The sequence below is a fragment of the Phoenix dactylifera genome, chromosome 2, assembly GCF_051530095.1.
Source record: "Phoenix dactylifera cultivar Ajwa chromosome 2, Ajwa_hap1_PhDact_Kaust_v1.1, whole genome shotgun sequence".
Classification (NCBI taxonomy): domain Eukaryota; kingdom Viridiplantae; phylum Streptophyta; class Magnoliopsida; order Arecales; family Arecaceae; genus Phoenix; species Phoenix dactylifera.
In genome coordinates, this window is record NC_143191.1 from 34,874,317 (window position 1) to 34,887,298 (window position 12,982).

Here is a 12,982-nt window from a genome sequence, read left to right on the forward strand (position 1 = left end):
TATCTTATACCAAATACTTTCTGAATTCGTAGTCAATCATCTAGCTAGTGCTTAAGATTTGATCAATCACGTATCTCACATTATTTTACACAGAATTTGTTATGATTGTTGTTATAAGGATCATGTTTTTGTGCATGGAAATGTATTTCGGGTATCTTGAGCAGTTGTATTGGGCATTATGCATGTTTGTTGTTCCACTAATGGTGAAGGATAACTGGCGTCATATAGTTAGTATGCTTTACCTTGTTATCTGAGATTTTGAGACTCAAACTTGCTTTTACATCAAACATTTCTATACATGCCATGGTACATTAAGCTACATAAATAAGCATCTTTCAGTTCTCGTGTGCAATACCAATGCAAAATATCCAGGCACTTACATAATGCAAAATATTGGCTTAAGGATTAATTTCTGTATAATTCATTTTATCATGTATGAGGTTGAAATTCATCCATATTTCATTGGCTCACCATGCAAGCAAACATCAAAATTAGAATCTTGATATAATATGCATCAATAAGAACCTTTCATGAACTATTCAGGAACAGAACAAACTAAAACACGCACAAGAGTAAAACAATAGATGTAACAATTAAATCATAAGCATGAAGGAACAAGTTCGCATAGCAAACAAATACTCCACAAGCTACAAAAGAAAGATAACCACCAAAATCTACCTAGAAGCAGCATCAAGCAGACTTTTCATTGTAAGCCCTGGATCACCACCCCATTGAAGCAAGTCTTGCCTTCCACCAGATAGGAATGCAGCCAAACATTCTGTTGCATTCTAAATTTCACAAATGGAGTATTAGAAAGCAAGATGTATTGATACGCATCTACAACACAAATTCAATGCTCATAAACTGACTGCACCATCAACAGGAATCGTATAATCAAATTTTACCTGCATCTCACCGTGATCGTCGCTTTGAAGGATAATATGGATGGTATGATTGAAGCAGATGTCAAAGACTGCCTTCACTACATCAAGAGGAGCATTCTGTAATATATTAAGTTCAAATTAATGTGTGCCAGAGAGGAAGGATGTAATACTGGACACAAAACATATAACATTGTATAAAATCATCATCATACGCAAATCAGGAAAATCAGAAAACATACTTTCAGTATCATTGTCAAGAGGTCCAATGAGCCAGCAACTAATCCAGCAGGCTGCGACTGTGGCTGATGCATTCAGGGAGAGACAATACAAGTATGTAATCCGATAGAGATAAACTCTGATCAGTGATAACATTTCCTTAACTGACTCAAACATAACTTACTTTCTCTAAAATAGATCCAACACATGGTAAAATCCGAGACACCAATGGTCGTATACATCCAGGAGCGTTCTTGATAGCCTGAAAAGCTAGAGAAGTCAGCGAGTGAACTAACTTTAACTGTTTCAAGTGAACATACAAAAAATACATGAGCAACAAGTTGTCCTACAACTTAAGAAAATAAAAAAAAAAAAATTAAATCCAATAATATATAAATGAATAATGTATCCATGATCCCTGCAATAGTGCCTTTTATTAAATGCCACCACTGACCATCAATCCATCAAGAATGAATGACTAATCATTCAATGCTTATGCACATCGCTCCAACATATCAACACCTGCACTTCCTTTACATACTGCTTTTCAGAAGTTTGAACAGGAGGGATCTAGAGACTTGTTGATCCCAATGTAAGTTTGGGGATCTCTGTCAATAGATGTCTCATCTCTTGGAACACTTCAAAGTAATATATTCCTGATACATTAGGAGATGAAGCTACATGCCTTATTTCTGTTAATTGGGCAAAAGTTAAACACTAATAAGTGATCATATAGCTTAAGCATATTTTGCATATGTTGTATAATCATTTCTCACCACATAATCTTGTACTAAGGTATGATGGCAACAAAAACATCAAAGAACCCTGTACATTAATACATAGCTAAATAAATTGAGCATGATCGCCACTCTGTTTTGATGAAGGCTGGAGATCACCGTTCATCTTTAATTGTTGAACATATTAGTAATGTCCGGCAAAGATTTCGTAGTTACAGAACATGATTTCTTAATCAAATCTCACAACACATGAATAATTTGACTAGAGAAAAAGATATCAGATGTACAGTAGATTCATAAACCCACAGCCAAACTTTTCCACAATCTAAGCTCATTCCTGTCAAATTACTAATGTGCTCCATATGTACTAACCGCCACTGATATTAAAAAATACAAGGATTTTGATCAATATTTCTAACTAATATCAACATTTACAATGAAAACTTACCTCCAAGACCTCCACAGCATCGATACTGGTGAATGGATCTGAAACATTTTGCGCCCACACATTGAGGATGATAGGAGAGATAACTGGCTCAATGGAAGTTGATTGTTCATGACCTGTAATTCCGGCAAAAGACACAAGTAAAGGTCATAGTATCACAAATACATCCACAAAAAGGGGGAAAAAACTCAAATCCAAAAAATCCCATGAAGTTGAATAAACAACTCAGAAAATAAGATCAAAACAACTTAGCTAGGTACAAACCTGCTTTGATGGCTGCTTGAAGTGTATCTAGAACAAGATATAGTGTTTCATCCGATGCCTGAGGAGATGATTTCAAATGCTAATGATGTTCGTTTTAAATGACAAATAAGATATCTTAAAATTTGTGGAAAGCATAACTACCTGCCTTAGAAGTTCTGTAAGAGATGAAAGTAAACCTATTATGTGCGGTTGAATAATTTCATGATTAGATTCTGGCAGGAGTTGGGATAATGCCCTACAAGCACCAACTTTAACTGGTGGTGGGCTGCCAAATGACGGAATATAAGTCCTAAGCAGTAAGGCTTTCCTATTAGAAATAACATGTGAAGACTGAAGATGGGGACAAAGTCCTTACACATCTAAAGCTATAGCTTGAGTAGCACTGTAGAGATATTGTTCACAGATTCTCCGATTAATCTACATATTTCTCCAGAATAGGTCAGTCCAAAAATGCAGCAGAAAAATTGGAACAAAATGGAGAGGAAAGGCAATGGTAGATACCACTGAAGAAAACTTGGCCACCGTGGAGAATACACGTGCATGAAGAAATGGATATTCATGTATCCCTGGCATTAGGAAATTAATATTGGTAAATATTTGTACATTACTAGTCAACAAATGTTTAGGTGGATGAAAGCTTCAATTACCCATTCCCATGTCTTCGGTGATCATCTGCTCAAGAAGATTTCCTAAATTGAATTTTGTCAATCCTGAAGCCTGGAAATATATCGAAAAATTTATTACCAACAAATATCAGAGAGAGAAGGGAATCAAGAAGCACAAAACAGTTTCGACTTAAAAAATAACCAGCATTAAATCTTGAATATAAATTTACCATTAAGGGCCTGTTTGGACACCCCAGCAAGCTATCCATGGATTATACCATACATGGTGGGGCCAGGAAGAAGTTAGTGGGGAAGACAGGGAGATTATTTTTTCTGATTTAGGAGGCTTATGGGTTCTGTTATCCCTAAAATTTAGTAATACAGCAGATCACTTTTTTAACCAAGCGGATCATCTGAGATTATCAAAATTGGCAGGACTCTTGGCCATCATGAATCTCTTAACTTCCTCTCTCCTAATACTCTCTTTGCTCTAACCTCTTGAACATCTGGAGACATTATCGTCAGATAACATACTCCAGAATCCAAACAGGCCATAAATGGCGTATATTGTCATCATAATTATGACAGTACCAAAACATATAAATTTAATGAAAATGTCATTCACCATCAAAACCAGAAAAGAAACAGACCTGTGCTTCAAGCAACTGTTCTGATAAAGAAACCAGCACAAAAAGAGATGCTTCACGTAACTGCCACAATGAACTTTGCAAGTTAAGTATAGATGTGCAAAAGGACAGCACAAATCATATAACTTCAGCTTCAAGGAGAATTAGCAAGAAGGAAGCCCATTAGTAGAAAAGCATGACTGCAAGGAATTCCACACTTATTGATGACAAAAATTTCAAATGCCAACCATGGTTTAAGATTTGGTCTTGAGATTTGTATGGCAAATCCATAACAAGATTCGATAAGATTTGTTTTCAAATGCTAACCCATTTCATTCTCCATATACAGCACACCCATTTGGACCAAACCGATAAGTCATAACAACAGACACATTTAATCTCAAAATTTGGATCAAACTGAAGATATGTCATCGAAATTCAACAACCTAATTGATGAGCATGGTCATCAATTAATCGAGCTGTCTGGGAGCAACTCTTTCAACATTAAGTCGCTAGTTGCTAATCAATCTATGTTGGTAATCCCCGGTAGGATGCAAACAAGCCAATTCAAGCCAAATAGTAGGCTGCTCAGACTCAGCTTGCTATAAGAAATACAAGCTTGACATAGTATTTTCAAGCTTGGTTCATTTATCATTTGAACTGAGCTTGAACAAGAATTTAGATCAAGCTGAGACAAACTTCCGCTCGAGTTTGCAACTTAAGGATTTCAATCTCAGCTCATTTACAAGCCAAATTTTAAAACTGTCCATCCTTGGTTCATATTCTAGTCGAACTGAGCTCAAGTGCACCATTACCAAATTGAGTCCAAGCTATTCATGAACAGCTCGGTCCATCAGCAGCCCTAATCCCAGCCAGCATGCATTTTACTTCATACATGCATGTGTGCATACATAATAACAACTTATTTTAAAAATAAAGATTGGAGAATATATCCCAGTTGCTAGAAATCTCCAGCAAATATTTCAATCATTAGATCAATACTCAAAAGCCAAGGTTAGTTGTACTCTACAAAAAGCTCAAAGCCTTGACTCCGCTCCTTTAAAAGAAGCTATCTTAGTTCTTAGTCTCAAGTCTCAACCCTCATCAGCTATCAAACTTATTTCTTTCCACATTTCTTTAACATTGATCCTAGTCCACCTAGTAACATCATCGCTCAGCCTTAAGACATTCTCCTCGCTAGTATTAGTCCTTCTAGCAGACCCAAATATGACCATGATACAACATTGTTGGATATCTGAAAATTTTCAAGGCCATCGCCAGCTAGTACTAGTCCTCACAGTCACTCATTTTGGACTTGTCAACAAACTCATATATATACAAATAAATAGATAGACAGACACACAGAGATACATAGAGAGAGAGAGAGATTGTAGTGATAAAATTTGACCTGAATTCTATCAGTGCAAAATTGATGTTTGGCGATCTAAAAAGAAAGTCCTCACTTTGAAGCAAGATGTACAAGATTTACAATACATGGAAATGAAAACATACTCTCCAAAGATTTTGTACCTATCATAAATGACAAGATACATTTGACTTTATTATGGTTTACAATCATCCAAAGACATGACTTTTGGTTTGTACTTATTTCAAGACGTCTAAATCATGACGGACCAGCAAAGGTTTTGGCATGCTACCCTATTGACACCATCCTTTTGTAAGTCTATGTGGTGCACAAGTGAAAAATTTTCAAACGGTGTGTTTCAATTTGTTAGAATTTCCACGTTAGAGATCATATTCAACAATTACTCACCACTAATTTTGCACTTAAAGGATTTGGAATATCATACCAATAGGATTCTAACTTAATTATCTACATACATACAAACACATGTACATACATGTAAAAAGAAAATGAAAAATAAGGACTGGTTGGAGGGTTACTGGAGGAATGCAGAGATGTGAGACTAACTATAGTTATATTTAATTAAGAGAAGCACTGTCTAGCTTGACACATCGGCAGAGTATAAAAACATCATAAATTGCTCTAACACTGCAAGACAAGTGTTACTGGCTGAAATTTTCTTTGAATTATTTTATCGCCGCATTATGCCAATAGTAATCTGTTATTGTGGATTTAAACAACAAAATAATAGTTTTTGGGACATAATACATATAAGTAAAATATTTTTTGTAAATAAATACTACATATATATATTTTAAATAAATAATAAATATATTTTTTTAGATATAAATGGAAATTTTCAAATGGAAAAAATGTCAAATTTTTAATCATTATACAGCATTGGTGACAGAGGACGAGCCTTGGCGCAATGGTAAGGTTTCTCTATTATGATCTAGGTGTCATAGATTTGAAACATGAAAAGAGTCTCTTCACATAAGAGGCTGGCTGTGTATATATATCCCTCCCCAGAGCCCACGGTAGTAGGAGCTTCATGCATGTGTGACACCCTTCATGCAATATTGTTAATAATGATCAAGACATTAACATAAAGATATATGTGCAAGATAGTACACATTTATAATGTGATTAAGGTTCCTAGAAAGTATAATGGGCATTATAATAATCTAAGAATTTTATTGCCCCTAGTTAGTTTTAGCAACCCATTCAAAGTGGCATACATTCATCCATCATAGCGACCTCCAAATTTCAAACAGGGCACTTGTGGAAATACAAGGTTAGCTGGTAGAGACAAACTGATCAAGATGAGTAAGGGTCACACAGCAACCCATTCAAAGTGGCATACATTCATCCATCATAGTGATCTGCAAAATTCGAACAGGGCACTTGTGGAAAATCAATGCTAGCTGGTACAAACAAGCTGATCAAGATAAATAAGGGTCACACAGTCTCTAGTGTCTTCTTACCTCACATTTTATAACTACGGTGTGTTTTATTAACCAAGTTCGGCTTGTCTTTGGATTGCAGAGCCGTAATCATAATCATGTTGGCAATAAAATGTCCATGTCATGAAAACATCTTGGGCCATTGTGCCATCACAATGAACCTTTCTTTGGCTAAAAAATTAATTAAAGATAAGAGGAACTTTTGAATTGCTGCATTATATCTAATGTTATTAGTCTATATTGATATGTAGTGGATTATAACAAAAAAATAATAATAATACTACCCTTACTCTATAGAAAAAGAAGCCACTTAACACCAAATGCAATAGATATTTCTTAAAAATATATAAATAGTGATAGCATCAAATAGAAGCTGCTATTATTCTATATATTGTAATAAGAGGAAAGCTAGGGAGCCATGCCTGGCTGTCTCACGTCACTTTTCTATGCCATCGCAAAACGGAGAAGCCAATATCAAGAGGGATTATTAAAACTATACCCCTGGAACCCTGATCAGCTCTCTCTCTCTCCCCCTCCCTGCTATTCAGACCTATATATTTCCAAGAGAATCAACCTTCTTTCTCCCTCCACACCTGCTCAGCCCATGCATCTCCAGCAGACCCCTCTCTCCTTCCTCTCTGGTCTCTACTACAGACCCAAAACACCCATTTTCAAGACCCCACATCCACTTCTCAATGTTTTTAATTCCCATCTTAAGGTCCAACTTTTGCTCCACAAAACCACTAAAATAATTATATAAGGCTCACAAAATATAAATATATGGTACTTGAAGCCTAGGAGTTTTTTTTTTTGTGTGTGTGGGGGGTTGGGGGGTGTGGGGGGATAGAGAAAGAAGGGAGAGACTATCTGGCTTATTTCCTTGAGGCTATGAAATAAAAGCTACAAAATAGAACTGACAGGAATGTCCAAAGAAGTGCACCAGTTGTCACATCCTAGACTAAAATAAATGCCAAAATTTCAAATGCAACAAGCAAACCTACATTGAAAACACCACAACCTTACAGAGATTACAAGGCACATTTGCGCTTGACTCCTGTTGCTGCTAACCATTGTTTGAAGAAACACTTCGAGATCATGTCCCATTGCCTCCTGTAACTTGCTGCTATCGAGAAGGGACCGAACTCACAGCCTACAGCAGTAGAGATTGTAGTATATTGCACTTTTGACTCATCTGCAGTTCGACATTAGCAATGCACCAGTTGCCTGGCTGCATAAACCTTCCTTCTCTTTGACAAATGAAGGAAAAGAAACTGCATCTCCCATGGAACCACTAGCTTTCTACAATTAGAGATGGTGGAGCATTAGAGGAGATGGGAGGTGGAAAGAGTGCAGGGTAGGGAGTAGAAGGGAGAGGGGAAAGGGATGGGGAAGAGAAGATAGAGAGAAGAGGGTAAAGAGATAGTGACATGATAAGATGTCAGTAGAAAAAGAGAGAGAGTTGCCGGTTTGATGTGGTTATAGGAGGGTACAATTGGGATTCAGTTTTTTATGTGTTTGGGTCTCCTCTAAGAAAGCACAAAGGTCAGTTCTTCCAATTATTGTGTTATCCAGGCTGGCAATAGCCAATCAAGGGCATGGGAGACCTGGGCAAGGCTGCCTAGCATTCCTCATGTCATTGTTATGGCCAATAACATATTTGTAGTGCCCGTTAAGCATAGGCTACTTTAAATGCTCACATCACAGCTCTCACAACTATTATTCAAAATGACACAAAAAATGACATGTAGGTAGGAAAACCAAATCAGATTTGGGTTGGCTGATGAAAGGATTTGAGTCTCAAACCCGAAAAGCTTTATGCAGGATCCATATCTGATCAGGAACTTGGTGAAGCATGGATCCGTTGAACCTAGACTTGACTGGAAAGTTAGGATTTTAATTGGATCAAGTTTTAGTCCTTAAATTTCATGATCATTGCAACGAAAGTGAATGAAGGACAATAGACTGCAGTATTGCACATTGGTGGTGTGCCGACCTAGAATTAGCATCTTATATACCATATCATGGTGTGCCTTACCAGAGTTGCATGCAAAGCATTGAGCGCCAAGCACTTGCACAAAATTAGAACTATGCCAATGCCATGTGCCATGTATAACAACCCAGAACCTCATCCAAAAAAACTAGCTAAAAGGTATTGTTTAGGTTCATTGGCCCTATATAAGTGCCAAGATCTTCCCAGCGCACAATCAATGCAGAACTAAATACACATTCACACAGGTCCTCACACCGTGTGCAAGCAAGACATTCCCACAGTACATATGACGTTGTGTGATGCATGCCAAATGGCATTTTTAACTATCATAAGGCGACTCAATAGAACAAGTGAAAGAAGTAGGATAAGGGAGAGGACTTGGTGGTGGACAAATGGTAGAAGATGTTGTACCTATTGGAGCAAGGCATAAGGGAAACTTGATAATGTAGTATGGAAGAAAGATTATTGTGAATCACATGCATCACACAATACCTATCATATGTTGGCAGGAAAGGAGCATAACTCAATTTTATGTCCAATTTAGAAAAGGAAAATATTCTCATCCATATCAAGGATATATGTAGTTTGGTGCATGCAACACAATAGCCCATTCATTGTCCAGACCCACTCAAAGTAGATTACTGACACTTAGGATGAAATAATGATAACCAAAATCACTACAATTAAAGAAAAAGAACTTTAGTAGTATTGGATCTAAACAACAACGAACTGAATTCAATAAAGCCTATCATTAGTAATCTCACCAACCATGTCCATGCAAACATTAGTGAAAAATTAATAGCAAACAGAAAACATATATGACATATTCATAAACAGATACCTAAAACTAATTCAAAACATCGAACAATTAGCATAAAAAGTTTCCAAAACCTTTAACTGTTTGATTAGTTGTTCATTACAAGACATACATTGTTTGGAAATCAACAACTTGCATGCTTAGTTCAAGCCTTGGAAGTTGGAATAGTAACGGTTGATATTTACTAGATATGTTCATTACACGAGGAAAAATAAAAAAATTGGTAAAGTTTAATTCAAGCAAGAATAACTTTAACATGTGCCAGATGGCAAGAGCACCATCTTTTTACCCAAGTGTCAAAAAAAGGCATTTGTTTCATTGAAAGAATTTAAGTTAATATATAACCCTCTGAGTCATTAATTTTGGCTCAAAAAACATTAAAAATTCAACACATGATCAGAAAGGAACTGACTATATTTGTCAGATGCATGGAAAGAGAGAGCTAGCCAGCAGAAAAATAAGAAGCGCCGGATCATGTAAAAAAAGCTGCAAGCTCCATTTACTCACTCTCCACCAATCTGCAGAACCAGCAACTTTTGCTTGACGTGACTCATTGAAACGTTTTTCAGAAGCCTCAATTATAGAATCAATTCCTTCTCCATCAAAAACATTAACTATCTCTTCCAGCAGGAGAGAGCCTGAAAATATGGTTAATTATTAAGGGCATAACAAGAAAACAGTCGATATAATAATTCAAAGAAAGTTGACAAAATCATATAAATTCCAGAGGAGAATGGCATTACAGTGATATATGAGGCAAGTAAATATCAAGAAGCTACACATCATCATGTGCAAGACAAGAAAAGATTCCAGCATCTGTGATTAAAAGTCTCCAATTTTAAAATCCAACCAAATTTACTTGACTGGCACACGAATTCCTCATGGCAAACTCATTGAAATATGAGATCAGCTAGGATTGAGCCAAAAAAGAAAAGCCAAAATGTCACTTCATCCAACTGGTTCAGCAAGGGGCAAGAGCTACTTCTATGGGGACACAAGATAATGCAGTTCTAAGACTCCATTTGGTGTCAATGATACAACTTGACAATATGAGACTAAATAAAAAGTCCTTTATAGCATGCATCAAATTTTGATCGAACTAATAAAAGACAGCCATAAGAATATGAGATTAACATGCTAGTCAAAAACATGAAGACAAACTCTGATAACAATGAAAGAATAGAATCCATTGAGCCTTCAAGAAATGATAGTTAAAAGATATCAAAAAAAAATTGAAAGAAAAGAATGATAACAGATGCAGGAGACAGTCGAGAACATCTAGTTCATTTTAATGAGAAAGATTTTACTGCCAGTTTCTATTTTGCCCTATCAAGTAAAAAAGAAAAAACATACGGCAAGGTACAACCAAGCATAAGCCCAGGGAAGACAATGAACATGGTTACCATGCACAAATTGTTACATATTCTAGGGAAAGAAGGTGCCGTATACAAGAGCTGATAGGTATGAAACACTAGTACATTCAAGAATCAGCTTACCTAGGGCACAAAAATCTTTTGAGCTCGTATGAGCATCAATATATTAACCATTACATCTAAAACAATGATAAATGTTCGCATGAGACACTCCAAAGTTTATTCACCAAATTAGTAAGACAGAAAGTAGAACTTCTGATTTGATTTAATTAACAGTAGTATATCAAAGAAAATCATCATATGATAACATAGCAAGTTCATGACCTATTTAGGTTACTCGCAATTACCACAAGCATCCCACTATCTCTATCAAACAGAGGGCCCATGTCGAGAATATGGAAAAACCAAATAAGGTGAGATGCCCTTTTATGCTCCTCACATTTCAGATAGAAAGAAAGGCCACAAGCAAACTCATCAAGATTGATAAAATTCTTTTAAGCAAGCAAACAATCAGCTGAAAAGCTGTTCTATACACATGAATACATAGATAAAACAAAACAAGATTGATAAATTTAGACATGAATAAAAGAAAGTAACAATTCAATGTGGCAACATTATATTAACATATACTGCATGACTAGATGGATTTGTATGCATGTACTCAAATAAAGGGGACAAATAAATACTATGCTCTCTGAAATTCTCAAAGAATACAACCATCTAATGAATGACAAGTCATCTCATTTTAAGCCATGACCTCATAAAGTTCAAATGAAAGACAAATATATTTCATGCAACCTATTAAGAATCTCATGAGATAAAGAATTAGTACCTGACACACGACAACTGTAAGTAGCATCATCCTCATCGGCAACATACTGGTTAGCATCTAACGACCATGTATGTATCTACAAAAAGAAAAGAAAAAGTTGGTTATTACACTGAGAATGCTTAGAAATGAAGAACAAGAGAACAACATAATGAAACTAACTAGCCCGATTCGATGTTTCAATTAACTTGAGATAATTAGTGATAGCAACTTCAGTTTTAAAATCTTAACTATGGGTGAGAGCTTGCTGAAGGTGCAAGTACTATAGTCATTGGTTTAGATTTATCATCCACCACCTACAATTGTGATGAAACAAATAATAATTTTTTGCCGGAACAAATCAGGCATTTGTGCACTAAAAGTTTCACATGTATGTATCAACAAAGTATCAGTATGAAGTTGAACCAATACTGCTCATACCATAATTCCATGTAATACATACAGTGTTAAATAGCAAGTGCATATGTTACAAAAGGAAATTGATATTAATCGAAGTTTTAATTATTTATAAACTCTTTTCATTGGCCTTCTTTCATTTCTTCCAAATCAATAGCACCAAGTATCTCCAAAACCAAAACAAACAACTTATCAGTGTTGATATAACAAAGCTTGTAAACTAATAGCCCAATCAGATATCAATTCATTATATTTTCCTTCCTAGCACATCTATAGTAGGTCTGTAAGTACCCATAAACCTTCAAACAAGTCAATCAACTCTACCACCATCTACTCTGGTAGCCAAAAAAAGTCATTCAGAGAGATTTCACCAGAAGTAGCAATCCATGATTTAGATCTGCATGCCTTCTTCAGCAGAGATTCGAAGTAGCAGAGAGTTGACTTAATGCGGAAGAAGGATAAGAAGAAGGATATGTAGCGAGCTATTGGATTCTGGTTCCACTTTAGCCACATCCCAGCGAATATGACAAACAATACGTACTACATGTCTGTAATTTCCGCCATACAGGCTGCCAATCCCAGTGTAGATTCTTCGAGCCCAAAAGACATCTACGGTGAGCTTCTTGACAGCAATAAGGAGGAGCTAGAGAAATGGATTGCCTCCTACAAGAGCAAGTGGCCCACATATGGACTGACTGTGATGTGTGATGGTTGGACCGGTCCTACCAGACGGAGCATCAACTTTCTGACATACTGTGATACGAAGACTTTCTTCCACAAGTCGGCTGATACTTCTGATCAGGTGCACAACTCCACGTACATCCTCAAACATATGGAGGGAGTGATTGATCAGGTAGGAGAAAAGAAAGCCGTACAGGTCCTCATTAATAATGGATCACAATATAAGGCCGCCAAGGGATCTTGATGGAGCGGCGGCCACATATTTTTTGTACCCCATGTGCGGCACATTG

At 36.4% G+C, this 12,982-nt stretch overlaps 1 protein-coding gene across 6 annotated transcripts in view; it reads right to left on the minus strand.

Annotated features, from left to right (window-relative positions):
* Positions 1–12,982, minus strand: part of LOC103701677 (ARM repeat superfamily protein) — a 34,916-nt gene that overhangs the window by 13,312 nt on the left and 8,622 nt on the right. For all 6 annotated transcript variants that reach the window (XR_015975372.1, XR_015975371.1, XM_008783834.4 and 3 more), the window contains 13 exons: positions 11,619–11,694; positions 9,921–10,051; positions 3,802–3,861; positions 3,194–3,263; positions 3,048–3,112; positions 2,902–2,963; positions 2,688–2,811; positions 2,547–2,604; positions 2,286–2,398; positions 1,285–1,362; positions 1,124–1,186; positions 906–1,001; positions 679–788 (listed from right to left, as the gene is read on the minus strand). Coding sequence is in view for 4 of the 6 variants with exons in the window: in XM_008783834.4 (XP_008782056.1) it covers positions 679–788; positions 906–1,001; positions 1,124–1,186; positions 1,285–1,362; positions 2,286–2,398; positions 2,547–2,604; positions 2,688–2,811; positions 2,902–2,963; positions 3,048–3,112; positions 3,194–3,263; positions 3,802–3,861; positions 9,921–10,051; positions 11,619–11,694 (1,106 nt within the window). In the remaining 2 variants the exon portion in view is untranslated. The remainder of the gene's footprint in view (positions 1–678; positions 789–905; positions 1,002–1,123; positions 1,187–1,284; positions 1,363–2,285; positions 2,399–2,546; positions 2,605–2,687; positions 2,812–2,901; positions 2,964–3,047; positions 3,113–3,193; positions 3,264–3,801; positions 3,862–9,920; positions 10,052–11,618; positions 11,695–12,982) is intronic.